This window comes from Rhipicephalus sanguineus, chromosome 1, assembly GCF_013339695.2.
Source record: "Rhipicephalus sanguineus isolate Rsan-2018 chromosome 1, BIME_Rsan_1.4, whole genome shotgun sequence".
NCBI lineage: Eukaryota > Metazoa > Arthropoda > Arachnida > Ixodida > Ixodidae > Rhipicephalus > Rhipicephalus sanguineus.
The window spans coordinates 304738976-304765935 of record NC_051176.1 but is presented as its reverse complement, the minus strand read 5'-3'; the positions used below and the strand labels follow the sequence as shown (position 1 = coordinate 304765935).

Below are 26960 nucleotides of genomic sequence, written 5' to 3'. Positions count from 1 at the left end.
ACTAGAGAACAAAGAGGCTAGCTGGAAACGAGACCCAAACATCACTACCGTCATGGAAACGGCCAAGAATGACACCACGGAAGTTCTCCTAGCTCCTTCAGGCGTCAACTGGCAGAACAAGTTGGCGCCTAAACAGACGACAATGAGCAAGAGCAGAACAGTGTACACAATAGGGGCGGCTGCCTATAAACTACGGAAGCCGCCGAAAAAGGACTTTCACGCGAGAGACAAGGCAAATTTTTCGGGTGTGGTGATGAGCATTTTGCTAGGGCATGTCCATTTTTGAACAGTCAATGTTTCAAATGTTCGATGCAGGGTCATCTTGCAAAAATGTGCCAAATGAAACAAATGCACTGCATTGACCAAAGCACTACAGAAGAACTTTTGGCAATAGGGCATAACAAAAGAGGTGGCTTCAGACATCTCCTTTCGTAATAAAGTTAGATTTCAATGGCAAAAAGATTCCAATAAAACTTGACATAAGTTCAGCAGTGTTTCTAATGTTCGCAAGTGAAACTGGAACGTTGAAAAAATTGGAGGAATCTTGGACTGAGGTGTCTGGTAGTGGCAATCACACATCAGCATTCGTGTGCCTTGGTGTATTCCGTGGGATAACTAATAACACTGACAGACCATTAAGCCATAGGGGACATTATTTGTGCTTTCTTAACTGTATTTTAATGATTCTCACTTAAACTGACAGAAATTGAAGTGGAAGAAAAATCACCCTTTCCGTCAATGGGATCCGAACCCACAACCTTCGAACTACATGTCCGATGCTCTACCATTTGAGCTACAAAAGAGGGGATCTCCCGTCCACTTTTTTGTAGTGTATTTATGTGTGCTTAATACCTTGGAATGTTAGTCAGCGCCACCCGTAGCCAAGGCATCGAGTGTGGAACACTTTTTTTGCCAGAGGGCGCCACGGGGCACGTGATCTTCGCACAAGGTAGCGGCTGACCAATAAACCCTCGCATGCTACCTAAGGCATCAAGTCTGCTGGAACAAAGCCCTCGCTATGAAAGTACGAAAGTAGGGGAATTGTCTAAGGGGCTCGTTTTCTGTATTATACACAACTAATGAAACCAACAGACAATTAGGCCAAGGAAAGCAGAGGGGACATTATTTGCGGTTTCTTAAGTGTATTGTAATAATTCTCACTTGCCCCGCCACGGTGGTCTAGTGGTTATGGCGCTCGACTGCTGACTCGAATGTCGCAGGATCGAATCCCGGCCGCGGCGGCTGCATTTTCGGTGGAGGCAAAAATGTTTGAGGCCCGTGTACTCAGATTTAGGTGCATGTTAAAGAACCCAAGTTGGTCGAAATTTCCGGAGCCCTCCACTACGGCGTCTCTCATAATCATATTGTGGTTTTGGGACGTTAAACCCTAGATATTAATAATTCTCACTTAAATTGAAAGAAATTAAAGTGGAAGAAAAGTCGCCCTCTCCGTTGGTGGGATCTGTACTCACAACCTTCGAATTACGCGCTTGATTGCGTTTGTCTGTGTCTTCTGTGTTTCGTCACGCTGCCGAAGTAGATCTCGGGGACCATGTAGAAAGAAGCGCACGGTTGAGATCTGTTCCGCAAGATGCCACAACAATCCCAGCTGCTTACAAAAAAAAACCGTCTGCTCATTCTAGGAACCCATTCAATTAATTTTCATTAATTATCCTGACAGATAATTGGCCCTTAGTAAGTAAACACAGGTGCTCGATGAGAAGTGGTTGATAAAATATTTCTGGCGCAACTGAGGCAAGCACAGAACAAAAAAAAAAAAGAAGACAGGATAGGGCGCCTTGCTTGTCTCAGTTGTGCCACAAATATTTTATTAAGCTATGCACCAACTCGCCCAATGTCACATTCTGCAGAAGTGGTTGGAAGAGGAACAAGAGTGTCACTCGCTGCTCGTGCCACTAAAAAAAAAGTTTTATGGATGCTCAGTCTTCCACAAATGAGGTGCACTTGGTCACACAGAGCAGAACATCAGTAAACATTAAGGGTTTTGCATAAGTTTATGCGAGTTATGGCACACAGCTTGTAGTAGACTTCATGAATTAGGCTTAAGGATGCCAACACTTCTGGTGCATAACTGGTAGACAAAAAAGAAAAAAAAGTCTGGACTGGAAATAAACTCAAACCTCATTATTACAAAGTCACATCTGCCACAAAAATAACTTCATTATATCCGAAAATTCGTTATAAAGGTTTATTTTTAACACTGTGTCTATGACAACACTATTCTTCAATTACTTCGTTATAACCGATAATTCGTTATATCCGTGTTCGTTATACCGAGGTTTGTAGTACCAGTGTACAGTGTTCAGATAGAAGATTCACTCAAGAAGAAGTACCGCGAAGTGCTTACAAAGGCTATGGTACAATCAAGAGCTTCAGTCGGAGCACTGTTCCCGAAAATAACAGGTGTGTCACCTCTTTTTATGCAAGGTTAGCCCAGTTCTGTACATTGTGTTAATAATAACAACTGTTAGGGTTCTTTAACATGCACCTAAATCTATAGTTGGATACAACTTTAAGGGAAGCTGAAGCGCTTTAAAAAAAAAATGACTTTGGAGTGAGTAATCATAATTTGATCCCTGCTGAATTCGAAAACCAATGTAAGAGTTCACAGAAGTGAACGAAAATAGCATTTCTTGGCAAAAAACAGCGGCTGCAGCCGCAGGGCTTCTTGAGATGCTGAGCAAATGCGGTGACATCATCTTCGACATGCGCGTCAACGGCAACATCAAAGCATGGCCTTTGCAATCAGTTTCGCCAACGCACGCAGCCGAAACTAGTCATGGAGGCCACAGTTGGAGATACGACAGTGCTTGCCCAGGCAGCTCCCCGATGATGACGTAGTTCCAGTTAGTTCGTTTCCATGCCCACACTTTCGACGGGTTCATGTGGGCGGAGCAAGACGAACTTTTCTTTCGTCTCCTGCTGACACAACAGCAGAAAAAATTACGCCATCGTCGACAATAATGTTGGTCCTAGTTAACAACAAAGTTTTAACGAATTCTAAAACCACTTCAGCTTCCTTTTAAGAAGTCCAGAGACAGGGGCCCCACCCAGACGACCAAAGTGCGGCAGCCGATCGATTCTGCGACTAAAGAAATAGTCATGCCCATGCACTCGGCTATCGGGGCGACGCATGGCTTGCACCAGACAAAAAGGCCTGGCACCGTAGCCAAGGTCGCCATGTTGCCATTGAACGACGGTTCCCAGCGCTTGAGCCACTGGGGAATGAGGCGCCAAAGGGGAGGGTGCTCTCGATTCCCACAAACCCCACCGCGAAAAGAAAATAATACAGTACAGCGGTTCTAAAATTTTCTGGCCTTGGTGTATTGCGTGCAGAACGCTCATGTCATTTTTGCCGCTGTACAATGGTGTCAAACAGAAAAGCACACCAAAATTAGGAAAGGGCTATCAGCTGTTGTGGGTCCTGGCACCTTTTATTCCTTAATAGCATGCGCGTGCATGTGCCATATATTTACGAGTACCTATGATCACCGACGTGTAGAAACTACAGGCAACCATGCAGAGCAGTTTATGACATTGCTACAGCCCTCAGAAGCAATAAATAAATACGCACACCAGTTTTCTTTACTCACACACAAGGCATACTAGTGTTGCTTACTAATTTGGCATATAAATTTCCATGCGTTTCTGTGATATGAATTTTGGCGGATATGAATATTTTCCATATCAGCCATATCATCGAGATTCTACTGTACAGTAAACTCACTAAACGGAACCTGAAGGGACCAGGAAAATATGTTCCTTTAATGGGATTTTTATTTACGGAGAGACGAACAGGAGTGCCAAATTCAAGTACAAAAGCATCACACTAGAGGTGGCAGTTCCATTTAGGCAGCAATTAAGAGATTTCCATTTACTCAGAGCCTACTGTATGCAGTTCCTGCCGGAGCCACAAAGACCCCTCCCCATGGGCCTTCCCATGGCCTGACTGGAGAGACTGACTGATGAACTTTTCACTGCACTAAAAAAGCAATGCATAATAAAATCTGTGGTTTTATTTGTTAAAATGACTAGGTCGATCACAAACTTGCATGTCCCATTTGAACAGTAACAACATTTAAAGCTACAAAACGAAGCTGTATTAACGACGATATCAAACAAAAAAAATATGCGGGTTCAATTCGGGTTCAGGTTCATTGTGCACCGTTTCAGTTCAAGCTCAGATAACTAAATATCTATAACAGTTTGTGAACTGGTTTCTGCAAGCGTGAACCAGTTCATAGACCAGTTCAGTACATTAAGCTCACATTTTCAACATGTTCTGCAGTGCTACTGACAACTATTTAGCGTGCAAAGCTGAAACACTCCAGGCAGCACTGTACAAGTGCAGTGCAGAAAGTTCACCGGGACTTGTATTTTGTAACCTTTCCATTTAATTTGCCTCTGATTTCCAATCGTGTGTTGTGCTGAGCACATGGCATATGCACAAGTTTTGTCAAGAGGTAGAAGAGACCAGCCTGTTTGCAGAGTAGAAACAGTAGTCGATGATTTATATAAATAATAGCAACAGCTACACAGGCATACTCATAAACACAACCATTTATGAGCACAGCACCGCATGGAAAGCCTGCGCTGCCTTTCGATGTGCCCAACCCTGAGCTCTCTCTTTCCCATGTTTTTACTGCTAATCTTACTGAGAACGAGTAAAATAGGAGAATTTCATATGGATGTTCGAAGCCCGGAATTTTTGAGCAGAGTTGAATAGGAATGTTACAGAAATTAGACCATCAAAAATCGACTGAAATAAATGGAAAAGGTCTGTGTGGCCACAAAACTCTTTACATAATTGGGTACACCACATGTGAGATCTACTTTGCCTTTTTTGTAGTGAACTACTTGAAATTTTACATGCCGTTTGTTAACTGTCTCCAATTAACAGTATTCGAAATTTGGAAAAAAATGCCAAATATTGAACATATTTAAAAACATTTTTCTTTGTTAAAGGAACCTTTTTTTTTTAATGTTTACAAAGTACCGGTCTCAGATCCGATCTCCGTGTCAAAAATGCATAGGGTGTTCCCCTGAAGCAAAATAATACCCATAGCTCTGACCACTGTATAGGAAAGAAAAGGGTATTCAAAAGACTTAAATTGGCCTTATCATAACAAAAGCATTATTAAGGACTTAGTTCCGGTGGCAAAACATTTTTTACTTTAGAAGGTGCCAACATAATTTGGTAATAGTTTGCCAAGTAACTCTGCTTGGAAGAAATTTAGCGGCTGTGGCAAAACTGTTCCTTTTGCGAGCAAAAGTAATGTTTTTGAGAAAACCAGCATTTGTTGTGAGGCGAGTAGGTGGATTCAAGGAGAGGTAGACACATTTGGTGCTATTTTTTAGATTTTTTTCCAGTTCACATATGAGGATGCCCCTTGGTTGAAACATTTGTTAATGATGCTCGCATATTTTAGTGTAAATATGAAAAAGTTCCATTGCCCTCAATTCTGCACTCCATCCCTTCTTAAAGGCTACAGAATTGTGCATAACTTCTAAGGAATGCAAGCGTGCTGATGTTGAGATTGGCGACATAATAAATTACTCCATGTCGAAGCGAAGCGCGAGGAAAACAGACACAGTGAAGAACACACAGGACAGGCGCTAACTGGGAACTAAAGTTTAATGGAAAGAAAATCCGCATCCTATAGTTGGCAATGACAACACCGATCTGACATCATGTGAACGTCCTTGAAAAAAAAAATCAAAACAGAATTAAACAATCTGTAACCACTTGCGTAAAACCAGAAAACATGGGTTATCTACAGAACTACGAACCAAAGTTATCTCACATGTTTTTTTGAAGATAAGCGTACTCCGCTTCTAGTAGATGTCTAGTTCTAGTTCTGTAGATAACACATGTTTTCTGGTTTTACGCAAGTGGTTACAGATTGTTGAATTCTGTTTTGGTTTTGTTTTTGTTTTTTTGGTTTTTCAAGGACGTTCACCTGATGTCAGATCGGTGTTGTCATTGTTAACTATAGGATGCGGATTTTCTTTCCATTAAACTTTAGTTCCCAGTTAGCGCCTGTCCTGTGTGTTCTTTACTGTGTCCTGGTTTCCTCGCGCTTCGATTCAACATGAATCTACACTAACTCGCCCAGTACTCTACGTTACTTCAGTTCATAATAAATTACTTTATTTAAATCAAGACAACGAATTGAAAGGCCGCATAAAGGCAAGACTTGCTTACTCAACGGTGGGTAACTATTTTGTGTAAGTTATGTGATTTGTGCATTTGACCAGGAACATGATCATCTGTGCAACAACAGCAATACACCGGAATTACTTATACGAGTCTCCACTTGAATCACCTAGGCATAGGCGGAGAGTTTTCATTTTACCGGAGGGGGCAGGGGCCCGACTTGCTCTTCCACCTTTCTCTCTCACACTATATATATATATATATATATATATATATATATATATATATATATATATATATATATATATATATATATATATATATAGGAAGAGAGAGAGAGGAGTCCAACTTCCAAATTAAAGAATTTAATGTAACTTTAGTCTCTTAGGTGCCCACAATATCATAATGAAGATCTGTAAGTGGAAGACCCTAGATTTATTTTTCAATTTACACAAAGACATCGATCCACCTCGTAACTCTTGACTCGAAGCGAAAAAGGTCGCCTTCGTTGACTGCATCGCGTAAAATCGATTCACGCAATGCGTGGGGTTAGGCTTTACTTTGTTAAAACATGCGCCACACAGGAGACAGTAGGCTAACGCTATCACGGGAAGCTTTAATTATATGCCAGTGAATTCAATTCAAGATGGCCAAAAGTAATTCTGAGATGGTAGCAAATACCATTTGCTACCACTACACCTTGTGCGAAGCTGCGGTTATGAATCTGGACGAATAATGGAGTTTCTCATTGGTGGCTGAACTTTTAGTAAAACCCTTAAATGATAAATCAAAACTGCGTACAATCTTTTTTCGGCACATTTATAAGCAGGCATGTCGAAGGGTACCAATATGTAGGCAACCAAGAAATTACCCGTTTTTTTTATTGGCGAGTAAGTTTGTGCGAAAGCGTTCACTGACTGACTGTGTCGGGATTGCTTTGTATTCTCAGTATCATTTTTGTGTTCTCAAAACTATACACTACGGGGTTCAAGACAATTAGAGCGCGGACGTCCGTTCCTGCGTTGAGCGGCATCGCCGTTGGCATCGGCGGCGTAACCGATACCGCGAACGACGACGAAAGAGAGCGAACGCGGAGTCTGTCGATATCGCGAGATACTGGCCTCTAACCTAGCTTTCTTCCTCTGTCGCTCGTGCGCATGCAGGGCTGGCACGTGCACTGCGACTGGCCTCGCTTGTCGTAACGGGGCTTGGGCGATTCACTTGGTTCGCGACATTTGCAATGCACAGAGTACATAGTGTGCGCAGCACTCGAGCGCTGGCAGTTTCTGTGGCAATATGTAATGAATGTTACATTGCTACAACTGCGGATAGTCAAAACTTCAAACACAGCTGGCGTTGCCCGAACTCGAGTCTGCACTCAGCGAATTAGGCAGTATCGTAATCGCCGGTGAATTTTTTAATTTGTCGTAGGTTAAATTGTCGCTTCAGTTGTTCATCAGCACAACATATTCTGCACGTAAAAATCCTTTTGAGGGGCACTTTTCCATTGAATGTTTGACTTGTAACTGGCCCACGTGCCGAACTTTAAATAGCTGAAATGAAAAAGAAGCGGGCATAAACAGCCTCCTGTGAAATAGCTGCCAGACAGGACGACCCGGGTACCTAAGCCAAGCTCTTAAAAAATGCCCTGTGCCGGCGCCAGGCAGTCCGAGGCAGTCCGGGGGGGGGGGCCCAAGCCCCCCAGCCCCCCCGTACTCTCCGCCTATGCACCTAGGCCATGTAGACTGCAACAACTGCTGTTGCTTATACACTGAAATACTTTGTTCTGAACAGACATCCCATATTTTTTCGTTTCAGGTAAGTGCCAAGAATATCGGTTTCAGTCTGGGTTCAGGTTCAGTTTGACACCCTGGTATTTTGGCATGCGATGTGCTTACCTGGCCTCCTCTGGCCAGCATGTTGACCCAGAGGGTACTGGTGGGTCGGGACGAGTGCTCCAGGCAAGAGCGGCATTCAGCCTTATAAGCATACTTGGAATCTTTCATCTGAAATACATACACTGTGTTGGTTGCCATCTTCTCCTGTGCAATCAGGACCTGCAAAGACAAACCATAAAGCAAAAATGAGAAGAACCCAAAGTCAATGGAATTTGCTTACATTGGGAAGCACATACAGTCAATGTCCGATTTTTCAGACTCCCTAGGGATCACGAAGTCGTCCGAAAAAACGAATTCATGCTTTTTTATTCCACCCAAGTAATCAAATCACCACAGCAACATTCGAAATAGCTGCAATGCCTCCCAGTACACTTATCAGGCATTTTGGTGCACACCCAAATTGCGTGATACAGGCACCGCATACAAAATACATGCGGTACCTGCTGCGAACCCCACTTAACTACGTGCCAACAGCCAACTGCAAATTTGCGTCTCATGATGAGTGCTGCTGATGCCAGCAAAACGCTGAAAAAATTATGGCTCTCTCGCATAGAACGTTTGGAAGCGATGACTCGGAACACAAAGGGTGTGGCAGAAGAACGGACGACTCATCCGGCTATTTCCCCGAGGCGTGTGCGCATGTAAACGATGCGCTACTGCACGAAAATCTTTGCTGACACGCAGTATCTGCTGCAGTGTGCAGCCGATCGTTTCTAGTTGTGTGCAGCACATCGCAAGCTACGCTGACGCCATCACTTCCGGTGCGCTTGCTGTACAGTACGCACGCGCTTGTCATGAAAGTGTTCGTGATGCTCACTTCGTTCCTGACTGCACACGAGCGCAGCGATGGTAAACTGCTTTCGTCGCTCAAAGCAACGTGTTTGTGCAGCACACTTGTCGGTATTGTACAAAGAGGCAGCATGAACGGTGGCACGGCGCCTTTGGGTTGTCGCCTATTAAAAGCGTGCAGTATGCTTACAACTGCGCCACATGCACCACCGAGCAGTTAGCTGAAGATGCTTATCATAAAGGGTTGTAAGCGATTAAGTCGTACTGGCGCGTTTACTGCCATCATACCACCGTGCATTTCCGGTGCTTATCTGTAAAGACATCACTGCACTGCGCCATGACAGTGGCCCCTTCGGATTTTTGATCTGTTTCACCTCATAATACTTAAGCATTGCGGCGAAGCTGACTTTCAAACACTGCTACGTCTGCAAACAGACTGACTCTGGAAAGAGCTGGTTCAAACACACGAGACGATATACACGGTAGATGTGGGGGCTTTAATAAATGCCGTGTAGAAAATACAAAAGTAAAGAAGGGGAGCACGACCGTCCTCAGCAGAAACATGTGAAGAAGCCCTGGAGGGAAGTGGGGTGCGAGAGACGAAAACCGCAAGCGAGGAGGAAACGCTCTCCCCAATCGGACGGAGGGCCGGCGGCTCAAAACGGGGACAGATGCGACCAAAAGACTGAGCAAGAAAGATGTTTCGTATTGAGTTTGTGATTATAGTGAGTTGTTTTTGTTACTAAAGCTTTCTTGTGTGACTTTCTGACGAGTTTCCATCAACAAAGTGTAATCAACAGAAAATAGGACATGCCATTTTGAGTTAGACATTAGGGCAGAAAGACATGACGTCTATGGGGCTTGTGACGTCCGAATTTTCAAGCATGTCCGAAAAATCGGCAGTTGACTGTATACAGTTGAATCTATTTGTAACAATACAGGTTTTAACACTATACCGTATTAACTCGAGCCTAAGCCAGCCCTAATTCAATGCCAACCCTCTAAAGTCTGAAGCCAAAAAAAAGATTACCTTAAAGGGACACTAAAGGCAAATAACAATTTATGTCAGAGTGAAAGTCCAATGTATGACAACTTCTAAAACGGCAATATTATCAACAGCAGTGCCCTACTTACCGAGAAATTAAGCTAAATGTATCACATGATGAGCGCCACGAGTGGGACATTTTCGAAGTGATCCCGATGACGTATGGAAGTCGGCCTACAATAAATCACTAGTAATCAAACTAGCAGCAGTAAAAAAAGAACATTCCGAGCATCAAAAGACGTAATAAAATGCTGTTTGTTCGTATCCGCTTGATTCATGGAAAACAAAACCTCCATAGCGTTGCCATGGGGAACGGCGCGCGTGGTTCAAAGGTTCCGTTTTCGCCGAACTGCGCCTCGCCCGTCTCAGTGGTAGTTTCGGGATCGCGTACTGCCGTGCGTGTTTTGCGCGCTCGTGAAAGTCGCTCTGACAGAAAGTTCGACAAAATGCCGCATGCGTGTGATATTGCCGGATGCCCGAATGGTGCACAACGCCAGTGCTGCAGCAAGAAAACCGATGCGACTTTTCACTGGGTGCCGCGGAATGAACCCTTACGCTCGAAGTGGCTTAGTGTCATGCCATTGCGCCAGTGTGCTAAACAGTCAAAACCTCTGCGTGTGTGCTCGCTGCACTTTCGTACTGAGGATTACGAGACCAACCGCAACTTGGTGAAGGCTTTGAATGTGCCCATCCGAGCAAGTCTTTGCCGCAGTGCCGTTGTTGCTACTGTGGGTCCCGCTACTTCCGCTCGGCTGCTACTAGTGTCGGCGGCCGTGCAGTAAAAGCGGGCAACGTTGGGCATGGCAGCAGTGACGTATGAAAGTCGTATTTTCAGGCGGGAGATTTGAAGCGCGCTAACGCGATGCGGACCACTAAAAACGTGATTTTATTTCAAAATAAGCACTTCCTTGGCACAAAAGCAGCACTACAAGGTTTATGGACCGCTATTTCAACAATCAACGTCGACTTAATATTTGCCTTTAGTGTCCCTTTAAATGTAGGCCTACAACATGCACAAAACTCAAAAAGCGCTTACAATAAATCCCAGATATAGATAGATAGATAGATAGATAGATAGATAGATAGATAGATAGATAGATAGATAGATAGATAGATAGATAGATAGATAGATAGATAGATACATACATACATACATAGAAACGGAACTGCTGCTTAAACGGAACAACTGCATCTAATATAATCGGTTTCGTACTTGGATTCTCCGCCCCTGTTGATCTCTGAGTGAACGGAACTATGTACTGTGTGGAGATAGGTTTGCGAGACGCTTACCCTACGAGGCGACCGGCAAGGGATGCGACGTTCTCCACCGCCGCAGCGAACAAAGACGCTACGGCCAGGTTTGTCGACTCCAGCACGGCGCAGAAAAGGCACTCGAGGCAGGATGTCAACAAACAACACGGGTTTATTAACCCAAGATGCAGCACAGTATGACAGTCACGGGCTTGCAGGCCGTAAAGGGAACTCCGCAAGACCGATCGAGTACGCTTGCCAGCGGCGCTACGACTATCACACAAAGGGCAGCAGTCGAGCACACGAACGAGAAGTCGCCTGCTAGAGCCGCGCGTCAACCTCTCGTGCTGACCTGAGAGCATCTGACGCGGGCAAGCCCGCGCCAGACAAAAGCGAGCTCAAGGGGGAAGGGGGTTGTCACTGGCGGCCAATGAGGACAGGCGTTGCGCAGTGACGTAAGCTAGCTTGGTGGCGTGAGCATGTGAGCATGTCCAGGCATGCCTGGACGTGTGCCCGCGGCGGGAAGCCGACGCATGGCTCGCACCAGACAAAGAGGCCTGGCACTGCCGCCGTGGTCGCCATACTGCCGATTAACGGCGGTCCCCGGCGCTCGGGCCGCACGGGGCCAACACGCGCGCTAGCTGGGGAACGAGGCGCCAAAGGGGAGGGCGCGCTCGATTCCCACAACTGTTAAATGGAACAAGTTTTCCTCATAGCCTCAGGTTCCGTTGATATAGTCTATTGTATGTATGTGTGTATGTATGTGTGTATGTAGGTATGTATGTATTGACATGATGAATAGCGGCGTTTCTCTGAATTACAATACATCAAGCTGCAAAGGGGATCACAAAATAGGTAGTTTGACAGGCCGGCAGAGCAAACGACTCATCCAGCCTTATCTGGTGTGTGTGTGTGCGTGCGCCATAGGTCAGCAAAAAAGGTGGAGCTCACTCAGACTCACTCATGAAATATATTTTGCCCTTACAGCCATAGGTCGGCAAATAAATTCGAGTTCACTCAGACTCACTCACGAAATATATTTTGTTCTAAGGGCTCACTCCGACTCAGACTCACCAAAATTGTCCTCAACCAGACTCACTCGGACTCAGACTCACTAAGCGTTTTTCAACCGGACTCACTCGGACTCAAACTCGCCACCATAAAACTCCGTCGGACTCACTCAGACTCAGACACACGGCTAGACTTGTGTCTGAGTGAGCCTGAGTGAGTCGAGTCACGAGTCCATTAGCGTAAATTTTGCCTTTTTGATCAAGATGTCAACGCTCTTTAACGCCAATATCTCACATAATCGGTGCTCTACGATATGCCTTTTGATCTTGTACCTTCAAATACGAGTTATCAGTGGTTTAAATTCAGTAAGAACATTTTTTTGAAATACGTGACTCACATGAAATATTTTTGTTAAAAACGTTTTGTGAAAGAGCTTGCGGGGGAGGTCATGGCACCCCGCCCCCCTAACTCACGCCTCTGATATATAAATATTGAGGTGGCGCATGAACGCAAGTGCGTTGAGATATGTGTGAACAGACTTGAGTATAAACGTAAGCCGATATAAGGCTGATAGCAATGCTGAAGATGAGTAGATAGGACCATAGGTCGGCAATAAAAGGTGGAGCTCACTCAGACTCACTCGAGAAATATATTTTGCGTTTAGGGCTCACTCGGACTCACACTGACCCATATTTTCCTCAGCCGGACTCACTCGGACTCAGACTCACCAAAGTTTTCGTCAACCGCACTCACTCGGACTCAAACTCACCAAACTATTATTCACCCAGACTCACTCAGACTCAGACTCACGGCCCGACCTGAGTATGAGTGAGCCTGAGTGAGTCGACTCATGAGTGAGTTTGCCGACCTATGCTTAAGGCTCACTTGGACTCAGACTAACTGAAATTGTTCTCAGCCGGACTCACTCTGACTCAAACTCGCCAAAATATTACTCACTCGGACTCACTCAAACTCAGACTCACAAGTATACATGAGTCTGAGTGAGTCGATTCATGAGTACATTAGCGTATAACTGGCTTTTTCGACGATGCTGTCAATGCTCTTTAACACCAATATCTCGCATAACTGGTGCTCTACTTGGTGCAGCATTTTGATCTCGCACCTTCAAATACAAGTTATCAATGGTTACAATCGAGTAAGGACATTTTTATTGAAAGAGATGATTCACACGAGATATTTTTATCAAGAACTCCCCATGAAAGATAGTGCCGAAAAGAAGAGAAACCCCCCTCCCCCACCCTAGTGCTTTCAAGTATGTGTAAGTAGATGTGAATGTAAACGTGAGCCGACAGAAGGCTGATAGTAATACTGAAGTTGAGTCTATAAAACCATAGGTCGGCAAAAAAATGTGGAGCTCACTTGGACTCAGACTCACCAAAATTTTCCTCACCCGGACTCAGACTCACGAAAATATTACTCAGCCTGAGTCACTCAGATTCAGACTCACGGCTCAATCTGAATCTGAGTGAATCGACTCATGAGTGAGTTCGCCGACCTATGGCGCGCGCGCATCTGCACAGCAATCTTTAATGAATGAAAAGCGACGCTGCTCCTCTAACACCCCGCACCTGCTGCAGCATAGCACCGATGGTCCCAAGTGAATCGTGTGCAGCGTGCCACCTACTATAAGCTCATGCCATCACTGCACTGAGACTCTTGTAGGTGTGTATTTGCCATGCGAGTGTCTTTATAGTGAAATTTCTTAATGCACAAGCCACTCGCTTCAAACAGTAGGCAGATGCTGCGTGTATCATGTTGCGCCAACATGGCAATGGCTATGCTTTTTTTACAGCAGTTTTGGCGGGTTTGACTGTTCCAGACAAGGCGGAAACAAACGGCAGCACGATGCGTATGGGTTGTCGCCTGTTAAAAGCATGCAGTAGGTTTACGACACGATGCCACATGTGCTGTTGCACAGTTGAAGATGCTTAGTGCAACAGGATTGTCGGCACTAGCAGTGCACCTTTTTTAGATGCGAAGCATCTTATGGCGGAGTTCAAACAGGTGGTGTGCGGCGTGACCACCCTTACTGCGCATGTGCGAACCCTCTCCACACACCTCCTCTCTACTCCCATCCCCCTCTCCACTCCCCCTCTGAAACGCAGGCTCAACATGCCGAAACGCTGCTTCGCATCGCCTCATAGTCCCCTTTAGCGGGAGATGACGTAATTTTTTTGCTCAATTTTGATTATAAACGGGCACGTTTTCTTTTGTTTTTTTTTTAAATCCTTGAATGTAAGCTGACCCTAGAGTTTGGTACATGGCTTTTTGAAAAAGCTATAGGCCTAAAACTGAACAGATATGCACTGGTCATAACAATGAGAAGCTAGTGCACAGTCAACTTTTGTATGTTTTTTATGATGAAATAAAGCCCGCTTACTAAAATGCCCCTATGCTGCACTATCAGCCATAACAAAGTCTGGCTGCTTGGTGTCCATGCCAAAGGGTTATAGAACGCGAAATCCTTAAAAATAAAAAAATTAAAAAATTCGGCAGATCCCACACATTGTGGGAATCAGTTTCATGTGAAGCAGTCAGCAAGTCGTTGTATGCTGCATTTTTTGGCTTTGAGCCAAGCATTACGATTGGATCAACGTGTTTTTGCAAGTGCAGTAGTTGTGTGCACATCGTGGGCTTACCAGGCACGTCAACAACCCTGGCATTTGAAGGGTAGCGCATGATCTGACGTAACGTCAGCCCTCATGTTAAAGCACATACGTCAGTATTATTGAAACGAAGAGGCGATGATGTAAATATTGTCACGTAGTAGAAACAGAACGCAGTCAAGCAGGCAGTAACAACGTAAAAGAAACTGAAGGAACTTCTTTATTGAGCGAACTTGTGCTCACACGAAAGGAAAACTTAACTGGGCCTCACACGGTCGCGGATAGCCAGCCGAAAGCAAACGCCGCCCAACAACAACTGGCGGACTCAGTCCGACACAAAACAAGAAGAACGCTCGCAGGCCCTCCTCGCCCACTCAGCTTGACATTGGCGGCTGCGCAGTGTTTATTTGCTTGTGCACCATTTATCGCACAAATGGGGGCGTCACCCTAAAACCGAGGCATTCGCTATCAATACATAAAAGACAGCATGTGGCGAAGATAGCCGGTTCGTACCGTACTAGCACGCGTGGCACTGCCCTCCCGTGAAGGAACATCGTCCCAATGTTGGAGAATAAAAAAATGGAAGGCAGCTAAGATGGTTACCAAGAGAAAAAAAATCTTTAGGCTGTTAACGGTCGTAGAACCTCTTGAGGCGTACAACGTGGACTGTTTCCGGACGTGCTTGACATCCTTGAAGTTGTGTCATTCCGTCAGGGACAACCTCGTGCACAAGTGAACTCAGTTGTCAAGTGACCTTGTAGGGTCCAAAGTAGCGCTGAAGCAGCTTCTCGCTCAGGCCACGGCGGCGGATGGGTGTCCATACCATTACACGGTCACTAGGCGCGTACTGCTGGTGGCGATGTTTTCGGTTGTAATGACGGGCGTCGATGTGTTGTTGTCGCTTGATGTGAATGCGGGCCAGCTGGTGGGCCTCTTCGGCGCATAAGAGAAATCCAGCAACGTCCATGTCAACATCGTTGTCGTCAACGTGAGGCAGCATGGCATTGAGCATGGTGGTAACTTGTCGGCCGTAGACAAGCTCGAAGGGAGTCATCCACCTTGTCTCCTGGTGTGCCGTATTGCACGCGAATGTTACGTGTGGCAAAATCTCATCCCAGGTCTTGTGCTCGACGTCTACATACATTGAGAGCATATTGGCGAGCGTCCTGTTCAAACGTTCCGTGACGCCATTAGTTTGGGGGTGATAAGCGGTCGTTCGGCGATGGCTGGTGTGGATGAAGTGCAGTATCTGCTGCATCAGCTGCACCGTAAATGCCGTGCCCCGATCGGTAATTAGGATCTCAGGTGCGCCATGTCAGAGAACGATGTTCTCAAGAAAAAATCTGGCCACTTCGAGGGCACACCCCAACTGCAGTGCTTTTGCTTCGGCAAACAGTGTCAGATAATTGGTCGCTACCACTATCCACTTGTTCCCGGAATTTGAAGTCTGAAAGGGGCCAAGCAGGTCCATGTCTATTTGCTGGAAGGGTCTGGATGGTGGATCAATGGGTTAAAGAAGTCCGGCCGGCCTTTTCGATGGAGTTTTCCTATGCTGACAGTCTCGACAGGTTTTCACGTAGTGCACGACATCGTTGTTCAGACGTGGCCAGTAATATTTTTCTTGTATTCTTTTCAAAGTACGCATAAAGCCAAGATGTCCGGCCGTAAGTGCATCGTGGGCCGCGTCTACGATTTCTTGTCGCAGGCTTGTCAGCACGACGAGGAGGTACGTTGATCTATTTGGCAAAAAGCTTTTCTTAACGAGAAAATTGTTTTGGAGACATAGCGATGAAAGAGCCCGCCTGAATAACTGTGGCGGCGAGTCATTCTTGTCTTCCAGGTATTCGATGACGTGACGTAGGTCTGGATCGTCGCGTTGGTCCTGTGCAATGGTGCTGGCACTTGTAAGCCCAAGGAAAGCATCGTCGTCATCTGCATTAGCCGGAGGTGAGTCAACGGGTGCTCTCGACAGGCAGTCAGCATCACAGTGTTTCCGCCCTGCTACAGGAGTTCGACGGTGACGTCGAACTCCTGTAGGCATAGACTCCGGCGGGCTAGGCGGCCAGAAGGGTCTTTCAGGTTGGCCAGCCAGCAAAGTGCATGATGGTCGGTCACAACTCTGAATGGCTTGCCATACATGATGGGCGAAATTTAGTTAATGCCCAAACGACACCAAGGCACTCCTTTTTGGTCGTCCAATAGTTCCTTTCAGCATTAGATAGCGCCCTGCTGGCGTAGGCGATAACACGTTCGAAGCCACACTCTTTCTGAATGAGAACGGCGCCTAGTCCTACACCGTTTGCGTCCGTATGTATTTCTGTCCCTGCATTCTCGTCGAAGTGGCCAAGAATGGGCGGCGCCTGCAGACGCCGTTGAAGTTCCCTGAATGCATTTTCCTCAGGCTCACTCCACGTGAATTGCGTGTCTGCTCTAGTGAGGCGTAAGAGAGGCTCGGCTAAGTGTGAAAAGTTCCTCACAAAACGCCTGTAGTACGTGCACAGGCCCAGAAACCTGCGAACGGCTTTCTTGTCTGTGGGCCGCGGGAACTTTGCAACTGCGGCAGTCTTCTCGGGGTCCGGGAGCACGCCATGATGATTAATTACGTGACCGAGGAACAAGAGCTTATCGTAGGCGAAGTGGCACTTCTTAGGATGCAAGGTCAGTCCTGAAGACTTAATCGCTTCAAGCACAGTTTGGAGCCTCTGAAGGTGCTCATCGAAGGTCGGCGCGAAGACGACCACATCGTCCAGGTAGACATGTTTGCCATTTCAGGCCTGCAAGCACGGTGTCCATTACACGCTGGAATGTTGCGGGCGCGGAACAAAGTCCGAATGGCATGACCTTAAATTCGAAGAGGCCGTCCGGTGTGATGAAAGCAGTTTTCTCACGGTCTCTTTCATCGACCTTGATTTGCCAGTAGCCACTCCTCATGTCCATCGAAGAAAAATACTTCACGCTGCTGAGTCTATCCAGCGTATCGTCGATGAGCGGGTAGACGTCTTTTTTTGTGGCGCGATTAAGCAGTCGATAATCGACGCAAAACCGTAGCGTGCCGTCTCTCTTCACGAGCACGACGGGGGATGACCATGGACTTCTAGACGGCTGGAAGATACCATCACGAAGCATTTCTTCGACTTGTTCCTTGATTGCATCACATTCTCGGGCTGAAACGCGGTACGGACTCCTGCGGATGGGGCATGCCGATTTGTCCGTGATTATGCGATGTTTCGCAAGCGGCGTTTGCTGGATTTTCGTAGACTTAGAAAAGCATTCGGCGTATTGGTGAAGAAGGCCGCGTAGCTCCTCTTGTCTTTGTTGCGGAAGGGCGGGGTTGACGTCGAATTTAATGTCATCGTCCTCCACCGGTGTTTGTCGATGTTCCGATAATGCGAATGAATAGCTTGCTTCCACGGCAACTTGCAAGAATGCGACCGCCATGCCCATGGTAAAGTACTTGTGCTCCAAGCTGAAGTTGGTTATGAGCGCTTCTGTACGGCCTTGACAAAGGTTAACCATCCCACGTGCGACGGCTACTTGACGACTCAGCAGGAGCTGCATGTTTGTTTCGACGAGAGCTTCTCTACTTGAGCTTCCGTCTGCTGTCACGGAGACGAAGATGCTGGCATGAGGTGGGATGGTGACCTGCTCATCAATGATGGCAAGCGTGGCATACGGTTGGTCTTCCTCCGCTGATGATGATCGCTCCGTAGACAGGGTCACAGATCGAGATTGCAAGTTGTTCACCGCATCGTTCTCGCTGAGGAAGTCCATACCGAGGATAACGTCTCGAGAGCACTGCTGCAGTATCACGAAGATGGCCAGGTAAATGTTACGACGGACAGTCACCCACGCTGTACACCTTCCTAACGGCGTTATGAGATGGCCTCCCGCTGTACAAATTTGCGGGCCGTCCCACGTTGTTGTCACTTTCTTGAGCTGCGCTACAAAATGTGCGCTCATTACTGAATAATCAGCTCCAGTGTCCACGAGGGCAGTAACTGGACGTTGGTCGATGATCACGTGCAAGTCAGCGCTCGGCGTCCTGGTTCGTCGTTGTTCGGCCATCAACTGCATGGTGTGTCGCCTCGTACGATCACAGCTACGTCGGGTGCTAGCTGCACTCAGTGGCGGCGATGCATGATTGAGTTGAACACTCGTCGGCGTCTCGCACTGCGCTGTCGTGTCTTGCGGAACAGTGATTTGAGCTTCAGTTTTTGTATCTTGTCTTGGGGTCATCGTTGGAGAGTATCTTGAGTTTAGCTCTGAAGTGGCGTCACCTCCAGACGTCGCTGCCCTCAGTTTCCCCTACGAAGGCTGGGCGACCTTTGCTCCGCGTTAGCGTATCTTGGGTGTGGCGAAGGGGAGCGTTGTCTATATGGTGAAGGGGACCTCGAGTGTCCAGGGGTCGCTTCTTGCATGTCTCGGAGGTACTGCTCTATGTCTTGAGGTCTTTCGCCTGCGCTGGGGCGTGGCGCGTCAATGGAGAATCCACGAAGGCCTAAACGGCGGTAGGGGCATTCTCGGAGAAGGTGCCCAGCTTCACCGCAGTGGAAGCAGAGCGGTCTGTGGTCTAGTGTGCGCCACACGTCGCTTTTCCGTGGCACAGTAGGCGGGAGCATGCGCTGGCGAAAAGGTGGCTGCGGTAGAGGCGCCGGCATGTACTGCTGCGGGCGTTGCAGCGGCCGGTAGTGTTGTGGGCGGGCCGGGGGCGTGTAGGGTTCCCATTGCGAGCTGGTCGGATGTGTTTGGCTGCGTAGTGCAGCGGCATAGGTCATCACTTCGGGTATCAGACATTCCGGCTGTGATGCTTGTGGCTCCCATTGAGTTGATGCAAGAGCGTGTTGTAGCTCTGCTCGGATGACGTCGGACAGAGAGGACACTTGTGGTTCTACTGTCGGGCAAAGTTCTGTAGTTCCTCGCGAACAATTGTTGCGGATTAGCTGTCGAAGGCTAGTTCTATCTATGCTGTTCAAGTCTGTGTCTGCGGCTTGGACAGTTTCTAGGCGGAGGTCGTACTGTCGCCCTCGAATAGTGAGCGCCCTCTCAATCGCTGCCGCCTCACTGAAGAACTCCTCGACGGTGGTTGGCGGGTTTCGCACGAGGCCTGCAAAGAGTTCTTTCACGCCTCGCATGAGATGACGGACTTGCTTGTCCTCAGGCATCTCTGGATTGGCGCGGCGGAAGAGACCTTTCATTTCTTCAGCGTAAACTGTAACGCTCTCGGTCAGCCGTTGTATCCTTGTCTCAAGCAGGAGTTCAGCACGTTCTTTGCGAATGGTATTCGTGAAAGTTTGGGTGATTTTCGTTCGGAACACCATCCATGAGGTGAGGGCCATTTCATGATTTTCGTACCACGTCCTTGCAGGCTCGTCCAATGCGAAGTACACGTTGAGCAGCTTTTCGGCGTCGGACCAGTTGTTGAAAGTCGCAACCCATTCAAATTTTTCGAGCCACTCATCAGGGTCTTCAGAGGCGGTTCCCCGAAAGATGGTGGTTGCCGCGGTTGGTGCAGGATGACTTGGCTGGTTGACGTGTTAGCCAGGGGCCGGTCGTTGCTTTGGTTGCCTGGCGTACCGGAGCGGGCGTCTCCTTCGAAGTTCTTCACTGCCCGCCTCTGTGCTGGGGTCGTCGTCGGTGGCTGGAGAGGGGTTCGAGTTGCTGCGGCTCCTTCCTGGGGGTGTTCTTGGGAGCATAAGCACCTCCACCAGAAATGTCACGTAGTAGAAACAGAACGCAGTCAAGCAGGCAGTAACAACATAAAAGAACTGAAGGAACTTCTTTATTGAGCGAACTTGTGCTCACACGAAAGGAAAACTCAACTGGGCCTCACACAGCCGCGGATAGCCAGCCAAAAGCAAACGCCGCCCAGCAACAACTGGCTGACTCAGTCCGACAGTCCGACTCAGTGTTGGCTGGAACCACTACTGACTCAGTCAGTAGTAGTTCCAGCCAACACTGGAACCACTACTGACGTTAACCTGACGTGACGCCTGTATTGTAGGAGTACATATGTAGTGTTTATTGCTTTGTTATAAAACTAGATAGCCAGCACTACAACCAAACTGACGTTGCACCGACATTACGCCTGCATAGGGTGTTTTTCCAAAGCAGTTTCTACACCTGGTGTGGCTCTATGATAGAATACCTGACTGCCACGCTGAATGCCCCGGTCTGATTCCTGCTGGGATCCTAATTTTTATTCTTTGCATTCATCGGGTCAACGCTGCCGATGTCAGTTTTAGGGACGAACCACCTTAAGACCTCACAATGTCCGTCCGTCCGCCATAGTCTACAGTTGAAGCGCAGGTGCAAAACAGCTGTGCATAAACCGTCTACAGAGCAAGCATAGCGCGCATATGGTTTAAAAATCGACATATTCGGCGCGGCGCAGTTTGAAAGCTGCTCGAAAACAAGCACATCAATTAACAGGTGACAACATGTGCAAAACAATCTGAGCAGGTGTAGCGCACACATGATCCTAAAATAGACCGTTCTCAGGCGCGGTGCCGCGTAACCTCGTCTTTGCCAACTTCAGGCTAGATCCGATCGAAGAACCATTGGCTCTACATTTCATGGACCCCAAAGCAGTAATAAATGAAGGCAAAATGGAATCCACAACTGAACACGACATACGATCGTTATGACCAATAAAACACATTGTACATAACTGTACCCACACGTTGTCACTTATTTACATGTGCGAGTGGGCAATGCCACGGGAGATTCACGGTTACCGAACGATCCTCAGTGCTTCGCCCCCTCATCATCATTCACTTCGTGGATATCTGTGGATTTTTCTTAACGCTCTTGCATGGAAATTACTAATGTCTGTTCTCGTCATTCCTGGGTAGGTATAAACTGTCAATCACCTGTGGCGCATACCCGAATAATGCGACCCGTGGTAACTGGGTATGTGCCACACGTGGGTTTGACGATGTACGCAACAGGATTTTCACGTTATCCGTGTCATGACCAGAGAGTCATAATCGTTGAACTTTCTTACCCTCCCATACCAATTTTGGTCTACACCAAATTAAGGAGGCGAGACGTAGGCGGGCAGGCGGGGGCGAAGAGAGAGAGAGAGAGAGAAAGAGAGATAGAGATAGAGATAGAGATAGAGATAGATAGATAGATAGATAGATAGATAGATAGATAGATAGATAGATAGATAGATAGATAGATAGATAGATAGATAGATAGATAGATAGATAGATAGATAGATAGAGTGAGTGAGTGAGTGAGTGAGTGAGTGAGTGAGTGAGTGAGTGAGTGAGTGAGTGAGTGAGTGAGTGAGTGAGTGAGTGAGTGATGGTCGGTCGGTCGGTCGGTCGGTCGATGGACGGACGGACGGACGGACAGACAGATAGAAACACTTAAAGTGCCTTGGGTTCGCTAAGAAATGCTTGCATTTAAAAGAAATTTGAGCCACTGTACCCTCACCCACCATCTCACTGGCCACCACGAGCCCATACTATGGAACCCGTTTTCCAGCCGCATCACCAGCCCCGCATGCCTCTCTCCCGTCACCCTTTCGGCCCTCCGAACACGAATGGGCTGCTGCACCCATTAGGACAGAATAAACATTTTTATTGGGTGACCAGAGGATGGTCTTGGTCTTGATGCTCGGGCATGCATCCTAAGTCCAAGATGCCTTGAGCGTGGGTGGTCTCAATAGACCATTCAATTAAAAGAAGCTGATCGAAGCAGGCCAGAGATCACCAAGGCTTCCTTGCAAAGCTCGTTTGTAGAAACATGGAGGTTAGTGACCGACCATGTGACTCAGCGTCTCGGATTCCCCACAAAAGCATCGAGCAGGGAGTGCTGGTCAAGACAGAACAAGCGGAGCCAAGTAGGATGAGGAAAGGAGTGGGTCTGGGGTGCGTGTAAATGTCCTTCATGCCCTCTAGGTGGGGATTAGTGTGGGATGAGTAGCGTTTATACAGTCTATAATGCTGTGTGACTTCCTTGAACATGGTCAAGAGCCGTATGCGCTCAGATTGGGCTACGCTGTTTTCAGTGCCCTCTCGGTGGGTCATTTTGTTGAGTGATGCCATCAGCCACCTCGTTTCCAGGAATTCTGTGGTGGGCAGGAGCCCATAAAATTCTGAGAGCTCTTCAGGCGGTGCTGTTGGATGATGCAAAGTGTAGTGCTGTGCAGGCATCCACTAAAAAAAAATTTCAACAGGCCTGTTTGCGAGCCGGTAACAATTATTGATGTGTTTGTGCAACAGTGCAAGCGATGGCCACTTTTTTGGCTTGAATAGGATTTGCACCGGCAAGAGAGAAATCGCATTGGTGCCCATCCTTGACTATCACAGTGGATATACTAGTAGTGTGCCTACTCGGATAGCATGCCACATTTATATACGCCATAGTTCCTCCTTTTCCATATTTTTTGTGTTTGACTTTTGTCTGGCTTCCCTGCAGTGGACATGGTACACGGGGTGCATATTATGCAGCAGGGGTAGGAACGTGATTTTCTCAGACTTCATGAGGGAAGCTTTCTGTGAGTGAAGTAATAAAGCAAGGCTGAGAAGCAAAGGTATGAAGGATTGCTCTTCCCCCTTCAGTGACCCCCAACCTCGCTTCCTGATCACTCGGTGAGAAGAACCTCGATTAGCTCTAAGGGCGTGTTATGAATGCCCAGCCTTGGGACCCTTTCGGTGAAGGTGGCAGGTGGAAGTCCAAGTACCTGTTCATAGTATAGGCCTTACAGATGTTTACTGGAACCAGCACTGGATAGGTGGCGTACTTAAAAATGCCATGTCGTGCGCTGCCTGGGGTGTAAACGTGGCATATCCCAGTCTCTTGACAAGACAACCGGCTGCCTTGTAGCTTGCATTTTACCATGTTCGTGTCGTTTCGAGTAACAAGCTTCTATAAAGAAGCATTCAGCCAGCGTATAAAGCGAAAACACAGAAGGAAGCTTTTGAACCTTCATATGTTTTTGTGTGCTGTGGCAAAAGCATACGTCTACCAGTCGTGGTACTCATGTGCTTATCACATGGTAGTTGCTGGTCATTCCACACAGGGTTTTGGGAGGATAGCTAAGCCTGAAAACTCCCCTCTCCCCTCAAGTGTATGGAGGTAGCTACGATGTTAAAAGTTTAAGCGAGAGAGGTAACTTTAAGCAAAATATGAAGACAACATAAAAAGGTAACGACGACAAGTGCTTGTCTTTGTCTCCTTTCTTGTGACATGGTCATTCTTTGCACTAATTTACCTCTACCATAATAAAAGATCGACTAGCTCAATTTAATTAATTCTTCTAGGAAAGCAAGCACCTTTTGCTTTCTATATACGTAGGCTACCGTCATGTGTTTCTCTTGTGTTCATTAACGGTGCATTTGGCGAATTGAGACGTAAAATAAGTGCAAAACTGCATACAGTAAATCATGGCGTTGGTTGAGTCGTACAGCTGAGGAACAACACGAACGTCAACAACAGCTTGTGGACGTCCACTCAGATATACAGCTAAAACCTGGTCTAAAGACACCTGACTTTACGAAGTTCCCAATCTAACGAAGAAATTTCCATTTCCCAGCAGGTACCCATAGGGTTCAATGTTGCCATCAACCTAAATTAACGAACGAAGTTGGCCACCAAACCCGAGATGACGAAGTCTTTCCTAAAATAAACTAGTAAAGAAACGGTGACATCCTTCTAATTTTGGCACAGACCGGTTTTTCTTCAAGTGTCGAGGCTGCACTCCACGCCACTGCATGGCAGTCGCTATACTAAATGGCGCTAGGGACGCCAGTGGTTGCTTTCATTATTCCAGTATATGCGACAGATAGCACTGATCGTCCCCTCGCAACTTTCTCGCTCAGCCTACTCGCACAATCACTACATTCATTTACCATGTCTTTGCATATTGGTAGCCTGTCATAGCTTACCTGGCCTGCATCGCCCAGTCATGGAACCCCCTCTGTCCAGGTGACATGGGAGGCTCCATTTCCGGGCTGTCCTCGGGCGCCCCTGGCAGGTTTTTCACATGCGCAGGCATGGGTTGGTGGCAAAAACAATGTTGTGGTAGCTTTTGAGTGCAGCTATGTTACAATTTTAGATATACAAGCCCTGAAAAATCCCTTTCTCGATTTGATGAATTTTCCGATTTAATGAAATAATTCAAGCGTGGTCATCACTTCGTTAAATCAAGTTTAAAAAGCATTTCTTAGTAAACCAGCCTGCCCGCCTGCTTGCCCGCCCGCCTGCCTGTTGGGAAATAAAAATATCCCTACTGCTTCCACATTGCTGCCAGGACATCGCTACGCTACTGCCACACCCACAAGGCATGGATGACGAAACTTTTTCGTGAGTGGCTACTAGAGTTCATCCTAGATAAATGCAGTGCCCACCACTCCATGCCTTAGCTCTCAAGCATGTAAGTTCCTTTCCTGCTGCCGTCTTCAGAGTCGACGGTCAAGCGCCGACAGAGTGAGGCAAGTTATGCGACACATTACAGCATACTTAATGAGAACTAAGAGACAATAAACCCAGGGAAAGTATAGGGGATGTTATTTGTAGTAATTAGGAAGTAAATGTGAAGAAAGTAAAGTGGACGAAAAGATAACTTGCCGCCGGCAGGGACCGAACCTGCAACCTTCGAATAACACGTCCGATGCTCTACCAATTGAGCTACGGCGGCAGCCATCCTCCTCTCCACTTTATTCGGTATATAGTACGTGCATTTAAACCTGGGAGTGTTAGTCAGCGCCACCAGCAGCCATGACGGCGAGTGTGGAACTCACTTTTTCTGCCTGCTGGCGTCACGTAGCACATGATCTTTTTACGAGCTGGGAGCTGACCAATAATCCCTTGCATACTACCTGAAGACCTCAAGTCTGCCAAAACGAGACCCTCACTATAAATAATGCGTCCTAACACGTTATTCAAAGGCTGCAGGTTTGGTCCCTGCTGGCAGCAAGTTATCTTTTCGTCCACTTTACTTTCTTCACATTTCAATCATAATTACTACAAAAAACATCCCCTATACTTTCCTTGGCTTTATTGTCTGTTAGTTATCATTAACATTGTGTCGAACAAAGAAAAACGAGCCCTTAAAATTTTCTTTCCTTCGTTCATTACAGCACGCTGTTAGATATATCTGCCTATCATCCCGAGCCTGCGACCATCTTGTCAGATTGCAAGCAGAGATACACAAGTGACATAATTCGGGACTTATCTATACGTACGTCTCTGTCGTAATGCAACAGCAATCACTATTTCAGAAAAATGTTTTTCAGAATAAAAAAGTGAAAGTTTCGCCGCAACGGCGAAGCAATGAATGTGACAGCAATAAATTGGAATGTAACGCGAAGAACGGAAAGCAGCTCGAAATTGCCAGCGCGTCACTCGAGCCCAAAGGACGCACGAAAAGAACGCACACAGGACGAGCGCGAACTAATGCGTCACAGCTCGACACTTGAAGCGCACTGCTCAAACATAAAGCAGGACGCACGAAACGAACGAACGGGCACACACAGGACGAGCGCGAACTAATTGTCACAGTTGTTACTTATTTCTGTTTGAACATCACACTCCTTTCTCAAACGTGGCCGCTGTAGCGAAAGCAGTGACGTTCGTACGCTCTGTGACTTCAGCGCGGACCTCGCGGGGCACAAGACATACAGCCCCCCGCTTCACCACCCCCTTCTTTCCTCGAGATAAGCGCATGTAGTCGACCATGCCCTGTAGGGCGAAGAGCAACGGCGTTCGCAGGAGTGGGGCGACAATCTTTAAAGCGCGCCACACGCGCGCACATCGCGCCTTCTATGTGGCAACTAAGAAAGCATGCTGAAGTACATGGTGTATATAAATAGCTCGCCGTTAGCAGGCTGAAAGACGGTGCTGTCGTAGCCTAACGTCTAACGGGGCGGGTGCAAAGCGAGAGGTCGCCCATTCGATTCCGCGCGTCAGAAAGTATTTCTGAATTATTTTTCTTTGTGGCTTTTCAATATATATACATACTTATACATATACGGTGAATGACAGCGACGGGGACGGACATTTTCCAGCCGAGACTGTCCATAGAATTGCTATCGCAATAAAAGCAGTTGTGATAAGCAGTGTTTACACTTTGTCTTGCTGCAACTGAATGCATTTAGCACATCAGATGCCTCGTATAGTGGTGGGTCAAAAACAAACGGCGATCTTTCAGC

General features: G+C 47.0%; 1 protein-coding gene and 1 non-coding gene across 2 annotated transcripts in view; both read right to left on the bottom strand.

The window, feature by feature from the left end:
- Window positions 1–26960, bottom strand: part of LOC119379395 (DNA-directed RNA polymerase II subunit RPB2) — a 206289-nt gene that overhangs the window by 135477 nt on the left and 43852 nt on the right. Inside the window, exon 5 of the mRNA XM_037648714.2 lies at window positions 8077–8235. Within this exon, the coding sequence (XP_037504642.1) occupies window positions 8077–8235 (159 nt within the window). The remainder of the gene's footprint in view (window positions 1–8076; window positions 8236–26960) is intronic.
- Window positions 25375–25447, bottom strand: Trnat-ugu (transfer RNA threonine (anticodon UGU)). The gene has a single exon. It is a non-coding gene; the product is annotated as a tRNA-Thr (tRNA).